Below are 17,134 nucleotides of genomic sequence, written 5' to 3' on the forward strand. Positions count from 1 at the left end.
GTGCACATTGTATGAATATTGAGGTGCACATTGTATGGATCTTGAGGTGCACATTGTATGAATATTGAGGTGCACATTCTATGAATCTTGGGGTTCACATTCCATGGACTTGTAGGAACTTTGGGGTTCTATTCCACAACAATAAATGAGAAGGAGGAGATCACCCAATCTCCAAACAGCCAAAAAACAAGCTCCAGTCTAGATAAACTTACTGCATCTAATAAGAATGTTTAATATAATAAATCTTCACCATTCAATCTTTTAATAAATAATTTATTTGCAAAAGAACAAAAATACGGTGACATCATCAACGTCGACAGCCATGTGTCCACAACAACCACACGTATGATGCGCTGTATGTCTGAAAACATACAATATATATTTATTTTCTTCAGCATTTAGACAATATAGATTTCTCATTTATATGTATATATTTATATATATATGTATATGCCAGACATTGCTAGAAGGAAGCAGGAAAAACATGACAATGTGTAGAAAATATTGCTAACATGGCAATGGCAATGAGTATGGCATCTGTGTATTATATATATAATTTATAAACCAAATATGTTAATATATTATTTACTGTATCTCCTCTTAAAATAGTTTTTTCTTTAAAAAAAAAAAAAAAAAATATTGCACACCGAACGCATCTGACATCCTCTAATATCTAACATTCATTAAACATATATGGAATATATCCTGTATATACAACATGTAAAAATCCCTACAAACATGACACTTCATGGTGGATATTTAGTCTTGTTTTTACCTAGAGGTGGGAGGATGTCCGCAGCTTAACGTTACAGCATTTCTATAAATGTAGGGGATGAAGCAACTTTTCAATGCACAGCTCTTCTGAGTAGGATTTATACGGTATGGATTTGGGGGCTCAATGGAGCTATATAGTCCACCGCACTGTATAAATCTTGTATTGGGATCTTCATCTTGGAGTCTTGTAGTTCACATTGGACCTATATGGATTCTGGGATCTAACTGATTGGATATGTGTGGATCTAGTGGTTCACAATGTCCAGATTGGATTTTATGGGTTATTTTATTTATGTTGTGCCGTTATAGAGCTATTACATTCCACAGCGCTTTACAGACATTATCGGCACTGTCCCCATTGGGGCTCACAATCTACATTCCCTATCAGTGTGTCTTTTGAGTGTGGGAGGAAACACAAGAAAACACACAAACTCCTTGAAGATGTTATCCTTGGTGGGATTTGATCCCAGAACCTCAATGCTATAAAGCAACAGTGCTAACTACTGAGCCATTGTGCTGCTCTAAAGATATTGGGATCTAAATTGAAGGGATCTTGGTGTCTACACGGTATAGATTTTGGAACCTCTACATATCCTATTTTCACACTCTATGGCTATGGATGGATCTTGGAATCCATAATAGATGGATTTAAGGGTCAACCAACAATAATCTTATGTCCACCCTGTATAGATTTTAGATTTTATTCTGTATGGACATGAATGGACCTTGGTTGGCACACTCTATGCACATACATGGATTTTGGTCTGCACATTGCATGGACATAAATGGATCTTGATCGGCACAATGTATGGACATGAATGACTCTTGGTCTGTACAATGTATGGACATCAATGGATCTTGGTCGGCACACTCTGTGGACATAAATAGATATGGGTCAGGACAATCTATGGACGTAAACGTATCTAAGTCGGCACACTGTATGGACATAAATGAATTTTGGTCTGTACAATCTATACATATGAATGGATTTTAGTTTGCACACGCTATGTACATGAATGGATCTTGGTCGGCACACTGTATGAACATTAGTGGGTCTTAGTCTCCAAACTGTTTGGACGTGAATGTACCTGGGTCTGCGCACTGTATGGTTTTGGGTCTATACTGTATGGTTGTGTGTGGATGTTGAGGTTCACGCTGTATTGACCACTCTCGATATCAGGGTAAGTTCAGACTCTGTCTATATCTGGTTCATTTTTCTGCCTGATATTTTTGTGCTACATGTGCATCAGATTTTGAAAGCCCCACCTACATGTACTGTACTGAAAGTTGCTGCTGATATGTCCATACAACAGGGACCCCTAGTTATATACTTTATAAACTCCAAGATCTAAATCAGTCCTTACAGTATGAACCTAAGATTCATATACTGCATACCCCAAATATCTGCTCTACATCTGTTTAGATATTGAGGTCTCCACTCTATGGACGTGTATGGATCTCGGGGGTAAACGCTGGACTTGGGGGTTACAATCCATATAGACGATTTTTCCTTTGGATATTAATTGGAACAGTCTGTGCATTGCAAAGGTGCAGACCTCCCAGCGCTCACGAAAAGAAACAATTTTGAGCCATTGAAGCCCCTAGAAGGAGGCTTACAGGATTTACGTCAATAAAGTTTGATCACTGTATCATGAGGAAATTATACAACTTGTAAATATACTTTTATTATTCACCATTTCAATATCTCTTGTAGTTGTCAGTGAATGGAAGCATCTTTGCATATGCCTGGAAGCTGGAAAACCTGTCGTAAATGTGTCCAATCCCCACAACTGCTGGAGAGAGACCTCCATACATCACATCAAGCCTTTAATAGCAGGACTAGGTCTCTACAGGTTTCCAGCCTTTGAGTGTAACAGGAATGTTTCTATTCACTGACAGCACGCAAAAATATCTACACCATGGAAAGTAAATCAAACATGAAATATATTAGAAAATACGCTAGCTAAACTTCATTGACATAAAACTGGAAAAGCCTCAAGCCAGTGAAAAAAAAATTATATTCCAATAAAAAAATAAAAAAGTGAGGTCTATGAAATAAAATAAAATGAAACATTTCATAAAACACTCTAGAGCCCCAGGGTTCGAGGCCATCTTTATAAGTTCTTGCTTCATCAGAAATAATCCTGATGAGATGAGGAAGGATAAAAGCAAAGGAAGGTGGGTTTCACACTTCTGTAAAACACTGGCATGCTCAAGTTGCAATACCTGGCCCGACCTCCAGGTGTCCTGTGGAGCTAATTGCCTCATTTATACCTATGTGGAAGTTAACTCAGATCACACCTAGTGGTTGGACCAGGTATTGCGATTTTACCACAGTCCATATTTGACGGACATGTGAAATCCGCCTAAGTAATCATGCACTACAAGATAAACAGGATTATTAGCTTGAGTTCATTACTAAAATAAAGGCCATTTAATGGTTCTGGGAAATATGGATGACTATGTGACAACTCCTCTGCGAGATTCAGTGGCAGCTTTTTTTTTTTTTTTTACTTTTTCCAGTATTCTTGTGACATGCAATTTTTTATGTAGTTTTTGATGCAGTTGAACATATGCATAGTACATGACTGCGTGGTCAGAGACTGACCCGACGATCAACGCGTTTCTGGCGTTTCCACCCTTAATCATGATTAATCTGACCACCCAGTCATGGACTATGCACATGTCTTATAAGTTAGTTATGACAAGTTTTTAATTTCACTACCTGATTGAAATTCATTCACCAATAAAGAAGATTTTATTCCGTGGAGCTGGATCTCTCCTCATGCTGTTTCTACTGCGTCCAGGCAAAGACGTTTTTCGTGCTCCGGAACATTTGGGGCATAGGTGGTGGTGAGCTGGGCTCTTCTTTTTGATTAAGGTTTATAAAACCAGTTCAAGACCGGATCATTTTGTCCAGCTCATGACTATGCACATTTTAGTTTTTCTGTTGTACAGTCAGTTTTAACAGCTGCAACGTTTTTTATTGTTTATAAAAGAAAATAATTTGTGATGCGTAATTTTAATGTCATTTTTATATATTTGTATTTTCATTTTTTTTGCCAACATTGGTGGGAAATGTAAAGAAAAAAATGGAAATACATGTCTGTTTTTTTTATTTTTTTTCCATTTTTTTTTCTTTAAAACCACAAAGGGAATTAGACTTTTTTTTTTCTTCACACCTTGTGCCCCCTACACTCTATAAAGTCAATAAAGACTTTTAGGATTGACATGTTAGCTGTGCTAGAGGTAAACTTCAGCCCTCTGGGTCCAATGAAGAGCTGAACTGAATTTCCTAAGTCCTAGCAGTTTCTGCTACCTCCCATCAGGAGGCGATCACGCCATCACTGGGACCAAAGAAGGAAGCACTGTTCGTTCTTCCTAAACTGTGTACACAGCAATTAATCAGTGCTATGTATATAGTGATCAGGGAAGAGGTCTTAAGGTTAGCTCCTCTTACTTCTTCTCAATTCTCCATTTATTTCTCCCTGCTCCACTTACTTTTCTCTGCTCCCATTACTTTTTCTCTCTGGTCTCCTTACTTCTTTCTTCTCCCCTCAAATCTTCTCCCTGACTCAATTATGTCTCCCTCTACTTCTTCCTGCTCCCCTTGCTTCTTCCTGCTCACCTTACCTCTCCTTCCCGTTACCCTTACATCTTATCCCAGCTCCCATTGCTTCTTTCACCTGCTCCCTTTACTTCTCCTTCCTGCTCCACTTACCTCTTCTTCCTGTTCTCCTTACGTCTCTTTTCTGCTCCCCTTACTTATTCCTGTTCCAGTTACTTCTCCTTCCTTTCCCCTTACTTCTTCTTCCTGTTCACTTTACTTCTTCCTGTTCCCATTACTTCTTCCTGCTTCCCTTACTTCTTCATACTCCCCTTTCTTCTTCTTCCTGTTTTCCCTTACTTCTTCGTGCTCCTCTTACTTCTTCTAGCTCCACTTACTTCTTCTTCCTGTTCCCATAACTTCTTCATTTTCCCTTACTTCTTCTTCCTGCTCACCTTACTTCTTCCTTTTCCCCTTACTTTTTATTCCCTATCCCCTTACTTCTTCTTCCTGTTCCCATTACTTCTTCCTGCTTCCCTTACTTCTTCTCCCTGCTCCCCTTACTTCTTCTTCATACTCCCCTTACTTCTTATTCCTGTTTCCGTTACTTCTTCTTACTTTTTCCTGCTCCCCTTACTTCTTCTTCCCGCTCCTCTTACTTTTTCCTGCTCCTCTTACTTCTTCTTCCCGCTCCTCTTACTTTTTCCTGCTCCCCTTACTTCTTCTGGCTGCTCCTCTTACTTCTTCCAGCTCCACTTACTTCTTCTTCCTGTTCCTATTACTTCTTCCTGCTCCTCTTACTTCTTCTTCCTGTTCCCCTTACTGCTTCCTGTTCCCCTTACTTCTCTTTCCTACTCCCCTTACTTCTTCTTGCTCAATCCACTTCTAGTATTGGGTTAAAAACTGCATCAAAAACTGCATGTGTGATTCCAATCTTACAGTTTAAGGGTTCGCTTACATTAGTGTATAGAAAATCAGTTGCATTTTCATCCAGGAGAGTGGGACCATTCTTTTCTCACTTGTTATCTGTGTGCAATCTATTTGTTTTACTCAACAGCTATTAATCATTTACAGGGGCCATTTACAGTTTCCCACAGAACTGTAATGTATCCGTAAAAATCGGATGCCGTACTGATGGTGCGTACGGCATGTCATCTTTTTCTCACACTGTCTGATTTCGGACTGAAATCGCAGCATTCTGTGATTTTTTTCTCATACCTAATACAGCTGAGAAAAAATACACAGATCTGCACTGCCCCACTGAATAACATTGGTCCGAGTACAATCCGATTTTTTTATCTAATTGCACTCTTCGAATTTATACCCTTGTATGAGCGAGCCCTAAAGTAGTATTTTTTTTTTACATATTACACCATTGCTGCACAGTCTCGTGTAGATAGAAAAGGCCCCAACCAAGTATGTTAACCTTAAACCACACTAAGCTGTGAATGGCAAGGATATACTGCTGATTTCAATTTTACATGTAATTCTTTATTTCTCCTGTGGGGGCTCTGCAGCCATGTTAAAACATATTACAGTCCAGGAGTGGGACAACCTGTAGTCACACAATCATTGGGGACCCCTCAAACATAGTAGTAAAAGCATGTTCTAAAAAAAAATAAAACAAATGCCTTCAAACTGAAAGACTATTGTTTTCCACCTTGGTCTCTTTCACTGCATAGAGATAAAAGGTGGGAGAAGAAGAATGTGATGGCCATATATATGTAATCAGTTGTACCTAGTTATACTTGATTTTATATAAGCCCCCTGTTGGAAATAAGTAAAAAAAAAACTCTGAATTTTATGATAATTTTGTTTCAGTCCATATAGAATCACGGTTTCCCTCCCCTGATGAGCTGCAACATCACCGCTGTCTTGTTGATAATGTTTCCACTGAAAACCGAATGGCGGACAATGCGAGGTGACAATGAAAGATGAAGGACAGAAAATTGGTTAAATCTAATGTTTTGCTATGTCCCCTTTCTTTAGGATAATTTGCCTTTGCCAAGGAGCTAACTTGGTTTCATCGTAACCCAGTGTTCTTAGCTTTTCCGACTGCTCTCTTTCTCGCTCCTCTTCTTCTTTCTTTTGTTTCTCTTGCTCTTTTCTGGAAAACAAGAACGAAGAATGATGATGGTTAAAAACTTATATCCAACAAATTAATTCCTATTTTTTTTTTTCTTCGGAATTTTCTTGAACAGTTTGTTGTTTACAAATAAATACAAAATAACAATAATTGTATTCTTCCTGGCTGCACATTCTATTGAAATGAGATGAGTCCCTACGAGGAGGAGTTTGCATAGTTATCCCCAAGAAAGTTTGTGGACTGACATGTTCTTACCTTAGGCTTAGTGGAAGAGTGTCTTTCCCTTGTCTGCTTTAGTGAGTAACATCAAGAAGATTGACGGAAATGAAGAAAGTTGAGGAGTAGGAGGAAGGGGAAAATAGAGTATACTTGTAAGTAGGTAGGTGACGGGCTAATTAAAGATACCTCTATAACCTTCAAAATGGCTCTTTAGAAAGCTGAAGAATGCTTACTAACTGGATACTATGGAAAATGCAGCCAATAACTAAAGACCATTTCCCCTATAGCATATTTAAAATCCCTATTAAAAAATAGGACCTTAAAGGGGTTGTCCACTACTTTAGATTACCCCCCCAATGTATCCCCCCAGGGCCCCTAAGACTTTTTGTAAATACCTTCTGTTGCAGACACTGCCTGTGAGTGGCGCTATCACTGGCCGCTCACAGGCACCACGTGACCCCCGGCTGCAGCCGGCTCTGACATCCGCTGATGTCAGCCGGGGGTCTTTGTCTTCCTGGTTCCACGGTGGATGGCAGGCTGTGGGCGGGGTTACCCCCCCCGCATCACACCTGGCATCCACCGCACTCTCTGCCTCTCCCCATTCATTGGGAAAGAGTGCGGGGTGTGACGCGGGGGGGTAACCCGGTCCACAAGACAGCAGCCACTGCGGGGAACCGAGCGCTGAGTCACGCCTTACTTGTCGTGACGTCAGCGCGGGGTCACGTGATGCCTGTGAGCGGCCACCGATAGCGTCACTCACAGGCATTGTCAGCAACGGAAGGTATTTACAAAAAGTCTTAGGAGCCCCGGGGGGAATAATATAAAGTAGTGCACAACTTCTTTAAAGAAAACCCGTCACGCGCCAATATTACGTATATGTTCTCCTGAATCTAGCATTGTTTTTCTCTTCCTACACCTCTCCATTTATAACATGTGGCCCTGTAGTCAGTGTAGGTTAATCTAGTCTTGTTATCCGAGTGGGTGTAATCCTCCTATAGATGCTGATAGAGAAGAGTTGGGGATCACGCCCACTTAGCTAACAAAACTAAATTGATATACAGTGAAGAGGAGCCCATATCTAAGGAATGGACAGGTACGTAAAATTACATTTATGAAAAGTGACGGGTCTCATTTAAAGGGAATCTGTCAGCAGGTTTTCACTACCTCATCTGAGAGCAGCCTGATGTAGGTAAACAGAAGCTGAATTCAACCATGTATCACTTAGATTACTGGGTGCAACCGTTCTCACACAATCAGATTTTTTAGATTTAGCAATGAATTAGGGCTGAGAAAGCTAACCCCGCCCACACCAGGCTCTGTATATATAATGTCTATAGACAGTGAGCTGCCTATCACAGGAGGGGGAGTGTCTGACTAGCATGCACAAGCTGCTGTGACCCAGCAATAATAAGCTCCTGGTGCTAAAACAATCATTAGAAGCAAACAAAACAATGGAGCTTGATAAGAGAGGCATCCCAGAAATCTGTGTTTTAATCCCTACAGCATGCTGTCTTCAGATTATATAGCAAGAACTTGCTGACAGATTCCCTTTAAGGGTATCTCCTGGCTGTATTACTCACCATTTGAAATTGGGACAACAAGTTGTATTTTTGCTGAGGGCAATGTACAATTCCCAAAGACTTTCTTGAATAAAAGCTTTGAAGGAGAAGTTTCGGATGTCACACATACTTGCCAACAATTTACATTTTGCTAAGACAATCTCACGAATCAGACCTTGGCATTCCTGGAGGTGAGACTAAAATGTCCTGATTTTGGCAATGTAAATGTTGGCAAGTATGGTGTCACAGAATTGCTTTGTCAATAGTAGCACCTAAGTGCATTAAAAGAGACCTGTCTATTGCTAAAAAAAATGTAGTTGAATACCTTTTAAAAATCCCTGCGCTCCCCTTATTCTGGTGCTCTTTTCCTTTTGCTTCGCTGCATCACTCCATTGATAACATATTCACGTTTGTTTCTTCTGGAGAGCAGTATGTGAAATCTCTGCTTGCAGTTCAACCAGGTGTTTCTTCTCTGGGCACGGGCGCTTTCTCTCCTCCCTCCCAGAAGTTGCCAATCACAGCTCCGCATATGGGAGAGAGGAGTGAAACCGCCCATCCCCAGAGAAAACTCTGGAAAAACACCCAGTTGGACAGCAAGCAGAGATTTCACATATTATGCTATATAAGCAACAAATGTGAATATATCTGCAATGGAGTGACGCAGAGCAAAACTGAAAAAAGCGGCAGAATCAGTGAAGTTAAGAGATTTTTTCAAGATATTTAATTCAATTTTTTAGCAAGTTAAAGGTCCTCTTTAAAGGGTCCCCTTTAATTAATCTGGGCAACAACCAATATGGTGACAGTTACTACACCTACAGATACAATGTATAAAGATGTTTCCATAACTCTATATGTTTGGATCATCGAATATGGTCTGTGAATGTTCACGTAGGTATTAGTAGATTGGCTTATGATTATGATTGGCTTATGATTCAAGAATCATTCGCAGCAGATTGCATGAAGACTTTACAATATGATACAATTATATTTAGAATCATGCACAATCTATGGCCTTATACCTACAAAAGGTTGTAATCTAGACACTCATATAAAATTAATAATATACTTAAAGTAGCAAAGGTAGAAATATACCAGCAGATTTTGGCCAGACATCTAATGAGTATTGAGGTTACCTGATCAGGGGCATAACGACCGAGGATGCAGTTGTCGCGACCGAGACCGGGCCCGTGCGGATGGGGGGCCGCCGACACCAACGCAAACTTCAACTGGATGTGTGACCTTGGACACACATTCAGCTGAAGTGTATTGCAGTGCAGAGACCCAGCAGATCCGTGCACGGCAATACACGCTGCCGGCCAATTAGAGGCCAGCAGCTGACGTCAGCGTGCATGTAACTGCGGGCGTATGGCAATGACGTCATTCGCTCCCATTACTTGCACGCTGAAGTCAGCTGCCAGCTTCAGAAGAGGATGTCGAATGGCGGGGGAGGTTAGTCAAATTGTTTAATTTTTTTCTATGCATTAAAGAACAGCAGCAGAACGTGAGACATATACCAGGATGGGGTATATATATACCAGGATGGGACCCAGGATATAAGGGACATAAATACCAGGATGGGGAACATATATAAACAGGAGGGGGCCCAGGACGGAGGTCATATATTCCAGGATGGGGGAGATATACCAGGATGGGGCCAGGTAGGGGAACATATATACCAGGATGGAGGACATATATATATATATATATATATATATATATATATATATATATATATATATATATATATATATATATATATATATATACACTGCTCAAAAAAATAAAGGGAAACTTAAACAACAGAATATAACTCCAAGTAAATCAAACTTCTGAGAAATCAAACTGTCCACTTAGGAAGCAACACTGATTGACAATCAATTTCACATGCTGTTGTGCAAATGGAATAGAAAATTGATGGAAATTATTGTCAATTATCAAGACACCCTCAATAAAGGAGTGGTTCTGCAGGTGGGGACCACAGACCACATCTCAGTGCCAATGCATTCTGGCTGATGTTTTGGTCACTTTTGAATGTTGGTTGTGCTTTCACACTCGTGGTAGCATGAGACGGACTCTGCAACCCACAGAAGTTGCTCAGGCAGTGCAGCTCATCCAGGATGGCACATCAATGCGAGCTGTGGCAAGAAGGTTTGCTGTGTCTGTCAGTGTAGTGTCCAGAGGCTACCAGGAGACAGGCCAGTACACCAGGAGACGTGGTGGGGGCCTTAGGAGGGCAACAACCCAGCAGCAGGACTGCTACCTTCGCCTTCGTGCAAGGAGGAACAGGAGGAGCACTGCCAGAGCCCTGCAAAATGACCCCCAGCAGGCCACAAATGTGCATGTGTCTGCACAAACGGTTAGAAACCGACTCCATGAGGGTGGTATGAGGGCCCGACGTCCACAGATGGGGGTTGTGGTCACAGCTCAACACCGTGCAGGACGCTTGACATTTGCCACAGAACACCAGGATTGGCAAAGTCGCCACTGGCGCCCTGTGCTCTTCACAGATGAAAGTAGGTTCACACTGAGCAGATGTGACAGATGTGACAGAGTCTGGAGACGCCGTGGAGAGCAATCTGGTGCCTGCAACATCCTTCAGCATGACCGGTTTGGCAGTGGGTCAGTAATGGTGTGGGGTGGCATTTTCTTTGGAGGGCCGTAGAGCCCTCCATGTGCTCGCCAGAGGTAGCCTGGCTGCCATTAGGTACCGAGATGAGATCCTCAGACCCCTTGTGAGCCCATATGCTGGTGCGGTTGGCCCTGGGTTCCTCCTAATGCAGGACAATGCCAGACCTCATGTGGCTGGAGTGTCAGCAGTTCCTGCAAGATGAAGGCATTGAAGCTATGGACTGGCCCGCCCGTTCCCCAGACCTGAATCCGATTGAGCACATCTGGGACATCATGTCTCGCTCCATCCACCAACGTCACGTTGCACCACAGACTGTCCAGGAGTTGGCGGATGCTTTAGTCCAGGTCTGGGAGGAGATCCCACAGGAGACCATCCGCAACCTCATCAGGAGCATGCCCAGGCGTTGTAGGGAGGTCATACAGGCACGTGGAGGCCACACACAATACTGAGCCTCATTGTGACTTGTTTTAAGGACATTACATCAAAGTTGGATCAGCCTGTAGTGTGTTTTTCCACTTTAATTTTGGGGGTGACTCCAAATCCAGGCCTCCATTGGTTAATAAATTTGATTTCCATTGATGATTTTTGTGTGATTTTGTTGTCAGCACATTCAACTTTGTACAGAACAAAGTATTCAATGAGAATATTTAATTCATTCAGATCTAGGATGTGTTATTTGAGTGTTCCCTTTATTTTTTTGAGCAGTGTATATATATATAGATATATATGTATATATATCTATATATATATATATATATATATATGTATACATATATATCTATATATATATATATATACTAAGTTGGGGGGGGGGTCCAGTCCAAATCTTGCACTGGAACCCATCGGACTCAAGTTATGCTATTGTACCCGACTCTCCACCAAATGCAAATTTTAAGAAAAAGAAGAACTGGACATGTTGAATCTCAACATGCCTAATCCTTTATATTCACAGGAGATAAGTCGTCGCCTGAGATATCTGGCAGTGACTTATTCTCCTCTTCCTATTGATAAGATGCAAGACAAGCCAAAACGTGCATTTGAATGGAGTAGTCAGAAGGAATAGATGTCGGGTAAGCGACAACTATTGAGAGCGTATAGCCGCCCTTACAAGATAAAACAAAACACTCACCTTTTATGCTCTCTGTCACATGAACGTTTACAAAGGAAAAAAAAAAGAAAACAGTGAATTATTAAAAAGAAAATGTATCGAAAAACCTTTCAATATGCATTGATTTAAATTATAGCCGATCTTACTTCTCCTCCTCCATCTTCTTCCTTAGGATTTCCCTCCGCCATGCTGGCATGGTGGATAATTTTGCAGTTTCTTCCTGCTCCTGTATGAGAAATAGGAAACTGGGAATAAATACATCAATCCATCAGTTATGACTATGGAGACCTGTAACACAACCTCACTTATTATCCTTAAAAAAATAATCCGTGAAGCTGATCACTCCGCATAGTAAAGTGCCTGGTGCATTCATTCGATCTGCAAGATTTCACTGGACATCATTAAAATACTTACTTGGATCATCTCCAGCAGGTACAGAAGGAGGAGGAAAAGGATGCGGTAGATTAATCTACGCTGAGTATTAGTACAGATGGATTCTACTGGGTGCTTGGAATCGTCAATGTAACTGTCAACCAGTTTCATCTTCTTATGCTGTTTCGGTTGCTTAGCGATATATTACTTTTTTTTTTTAAATAATAAATATAGTACTGGTTATCTAAGCCAGACTGTTACTGCGCCATGAGAGGTCAAAGACAGCCATTCTATATATGACATATCTTGGCCAGGTGAGCTGGGTTACTCACGCAGCATGCATCACTTTATGGGCGGTATTTTATTACACATGAGGCTCCATCTCCATTTTCTTTTTTAAGGATTCCTTGTTTCCAGCAGGTTTCATTCCTGGAAAACACCTCTGAAAATGTTTGATACTTCCTACTGTTAAGCCAACAAAAGCACTTTTTACACCCTTTTGCATCATGACATACAGGTGAATCTCACTAAATTAGAATATCATCAAAAAGTTAATTTATTTCAGTTCTTCAATACAAAAAGTGAAACTCATATATTATATAGAGTCATTACACAGAGTGATCTATTTCAAGTGTTTATTTCTGTTAATGTTGAGGATTATGGCTTACAGCCAATGAAAACACAAAAGTCATTATCTCAGTAAATTAGAATACTTTATAACAGCAGCTTGAAAATGTTTTTAAAATCTGAAATGTATGTTCAGTAAATGCACTCAATACTTGGCCGGGGCTCGTTTTGCATCAATTACTGCATCAATGCGGCGTGGCATGGAGGCGATCAGCCTGTGGCACTGCTGAGGTGTTATGGAAGCCCAGGTTGCTTTGATAGCAGCCTTCAGCTCGTCTGCATTGTTGGGTCTGGTGTCTCTCATCTTCCTCTTGACAATACCCCATAGATTCTCTATGGGGTTAAGGTCAGGCGAGTTTGCTGCCAATCAAGCACAGTGATACTGTTGTTTGTAAACCAGGTATTGGTACTTTTGGCAGTGTGGACAGGTGCCAAGTCCTGCTGGAGAATGAAATTTACATCTCCAAAAAGCTTGTCGGCAGAGGGAAGCATGAAGGGCTCTAAAATGTCCTGGTAGACGGCTGCGCTGAGTTTGGTCTTGATAAAACACAGTGGACCTACACCAGCAGATGACATGGCTCCCCAAACCATCACTGATTGTGGAAACTTCACACTAGACCTCAAGCAGCTTGGATTGTGGCCTCTCCACTCTTCCTCCAGACTCTGGGACCTTGTGGAGTGTGTCAGTGACTGCCTTCTGGACATCTGTCAAGTCAGCAGTCTTCCCTACGATTGTGGAGCCTACTGAAACAGACTAAGGGACCTTTTTAAGCGCTTTGGAAGCCTTTGCAGGTGTTTTTTGTTAGTTATTCTACTTTACTGAGATAATGACTTTTGTGTTTTCATTGGCTGTAAGCCATAATCATCAATATTAATAGAAATAAACACTTGAAATAGATCACTCTGTGTGTAATGACTCTATATAATATATGAGTTTCACTTTTTGTATTGAAGAACTGAAATAAATTAACTTTTGGATGATATTCTAATTTAGTGAGAAGCACTTGTGTATTATTTTGTTACAAGGAGTGAAATCAAAGGAATTCTACTACAATGTGAAGAGAGATAAGTAATGGGGGAGAGAAGAGAAAAATGTAAGGAATTGAAGGGGAAGAAAAAAGAAAGAAAAGAGCAGAATAAAAGAGAATAAATAATATAAGATGAGATGAGAAGTAGAGAGGAAAGATGAGAAATTAGCAAAGGAGATGCGTGAAGAAAAGAAGATAAAAAGTGAAGAGATGGGAGGTGGAGAAAAAAAGAACAGAGGAAAGGAGAGAAGAGAGGAGATCAGAGGTGACCAGGAGAAAGAGAAGGAAGGGAAAACATGAAAAAAAAACAATTGAGAAAGAAAAGAAGATAAGATTATATGAGAAAAGGAAAGGACAATCAAGAAAAAGGGATGTAAGAAGAGAGGAAAAGCAAAGAGAAAGAAGAAAGCAAAAGAAAAGAAATCAGAGAAGAGATAAGTGGAGAGGAGAGAGAACAGCAGGAAAGTAATAATACGCTCACACTGTGGTATATTCTCCCATGCGAGAGAATTGGGTCCATTATACTAATGTCTCTCGGCTCAAACTGTGTCAGAGTCTGAGTCGAGTGTCACCTTAGTGTGATCCAGTTCTCTCGCATGTGTGAATCGCAGCACAGGTGCGGAGGAGATGGAGAACATAATTTCTCCATTCTGCGTCCATGGATGTCGGACTGCACTCGGTTGACATCCGAGTGCAGCCCGATGATTCACACACACCCATAGACTTGTATGGGTGCGTGTAATCCGAATATCGGAGCCACTTGTAGCAAGCTGCCATTGTTTTCTCATGCTGAATCGGCATGAGAAAATAATCGCAGATCAGCACTGCCCCATAGTGTAATCCTATAAAATATCGCATAGCACTTGGCTGTGTTATACGCCAGTGTGAGCGAGACCTAAGAAAAAGAAAGGCAATGATAACAGAGAAAAGTATGATAGAGCAGAGGAGAAAACAGAGGAAAGGAAAGCAGAGGAGAGGGAAGGAGAAGATGAGAAAAAATACAAGGAAATTAGAGAACCAGGAAAATGAGGAGAGAAGAAAACATGAGAAAATAGGTGTAAGTAGGAAAGAAAACAGCAGAGAAGACAGATGAGTTTGCAAAAAGTAAAAAGCAGAATAAAGGATAGCAAAAGTAAAGTGAAGAAAGGAGATGAAAAGGACAGTCAAGGTGGTGAGATTTTTAACTCATTTTAGGGTAAACCAAATATTTCTTGATATATTACCTAAAAAGTCCCACAAATGTGAAACCATTTCAGATTTTATGTGCAGTGTTTGTATCAGGGCTATTAGTCCATGAATAATGGAGCAATGTTTGATTTGGAATAATTATAAAAAACCTCGGTAAGATATTGCTGTTACATTCTGTGATGCTCCCTGTTTTTGGATTTCCTCTTTCAGAACAACAACTAAAATATGTCCATTGCTGGTTACATAATGTGACTTCTCGAGAGATGATACCTACTAGCCGAGTGCACAATAGCATAAACTCCATCACTCCTGGACCGGAGGACCCAGGGTAATTGTACTTTGCTACTGACCATATGTGACCACTGAGGATCTTGGAGATCGGTAGAACACCAGGGTGTGTCATAACAATATAAAAAGTACAAGCACATTATTATTTATCCCTATGCGTGATAGCATACTTCTTATGCTGATATATGTGGAAATGCATAAAGGAGTGAAAAGATGCCAAGACAATCCTAGATAGTTTATATTTGCCAATTTTGGTGCAATTGTAATAAAAGTAAACATAACGCTGCTCTTTTTGTTAAAGTGTATATAATCTTTGTGGCAACGTTAATACTATAAAGCATTTTAAATAAACATGAATGATATCGCTTTACACATAATCATGGTTAAGAATACCATACCCTGTGTAAACAACTCCTGTGTAATCTATGTCTCCATGGTTACAGACCACAAACAAACCCTGCGTAGTCAGGTACCGCCCACATGTTGTCCTCTCTTACTGCGTTATGTGAACATATTCTGACCTTCTTCTATTTAAAAATTGTAGAAATGTCTAATTTGTCATAATATTTTTAAAACAAAAAAAATAAGCAATGATCAGACTGATTACATTTTTGGGAGAGTTTATTAAGATCTGAAGAAAAAGCATCTACACACAAATATATTTTACCTAAAATTAAACTACAAAGAATACAACAGAAGCAGAAGGCCAAAAACACACAATTAACACATCTACGACCTGTTGGCTCCCAATTAAAAAAAAACATTGAATTAAATATAATGAATCTCATGTCTCAGAACTGAATTTCATGGTATCAACCAATCAGAATTCAGATTTCATTGTGGATGGAATATGGACTCTGAGTGGTCATTAAGGGCAAAAAAAGGCCACTTAGTCTCTGAGACAGTTTTGATACATGAGGCCCAATATGTTTATTAAAAAAAACAACATATAATAAAAAAAGGAAAACCGCATGCATTGTCTGTCTATGAGGTTACTAATGCTAGATGTGTGAACCTCTTTAATTACACAGTAAATTCTAAATAGACAGAGGAAAATAATAAAAAAAAAACGTCTGGCAGCAATCAGCCACTACTAATGGGGGAGGGGTGCTTATGAGTTTACAGCACACTGTTTAATTAAGGGTCATACAAGGTAAACACTGTATGCATTAAAATCTTTAATTGGACCTATAGGTTATGATAGAAACATAAAAAGGGACAGTAGATTAAATTTTAAGACTTTTCTCAAATATATGTCATTAGCAAATCAGATGATTTCCTTCAGTTTTACTCTGTTCGGCCTTGGCAGGATTTGGCCAATTTCAATGATTTGTCGAACTGCTGGTACATAGAACATAATGGGAGAAACAATTTACCTATTTGTCTCATAAATCACCACAGGAGAATCACAAATATGAAGAAAAAAAATTCACCAATGAATCCCAGTGGTCAGTGACTCCACGAAACAAAATCAGGAGATAATTTGCAAGAGGAGGACATAGCTGCTTATACAGGGTCAATCTGCTAAAAAGGAACTACGTAAAGTACACAGATAACTTCTACTACATCACACTGATGAGACGCTATGATAGAATTTACCTCAGTTGCTGTTTCTAGCCTCCTCCTGCTGCTCCATACACAGGAATCCATCTCACATCTCTTTTTACATAACTACATCTATCATGAAGTAAGACAGCAGCACAGATCTC

The 17,134-nt window shown here is 40.2% G+C and overlaps 1 protein-coding gene across 2 annotated transcripts in view; it reads right to left on the reverse strand.

Annotated features, from left to right (window-relative positions):
* Positions 1 to 259: 259 nt before the first annotated feature.
* The window catches only part of LOC141172452 (espin-like), a 343,391-nt gene continuing 326,516 nt past the window's right edge, over positions 260 to 17,134 (reverse strand). The window contains exons 12-14 of one of the 2 annotated variants that reach the window (XM_073656688.1): positions 12,069 to 12,148; positions 11,944 to 11,955; positions 260 to 6,428 (exon numbers count right to left, since the gene is read on the reverse strand). In XM_073656688.1, coding sequence (XP_073512789.1) covers positions 6,281 to 6,428; positions 11,944 to 11,955; positions 12,069 to 12,148 — 240 coding nt within the window. In that variant the 3' untranslated portion in view covers positions 260 to 6,280. The remainder of the gene's footprint in view (positions 6,429 to 11,943; positions 11,956 to 12,068; positions 12,149 to 17,134) is intronic. The other variant, XM_073656689.1, reaches the window with a different exon arrangement.

This window comes from Phyllobates terribilis, unplaced genomic scaffold, assembly GCF_046119375.1.
Source record: "Phyllobates terribilis strain yellow unplaced genomic scaffold, ASM4611937v1 Scaffold_12__6_contigs__length_324123572, whole genome shotgun sequence".
NCBI lineage: Eukaryota > Metazoa > Chordata > Amphibia > Anura > Dendrobatidae > Phyllobates > Phyllobates terribilis.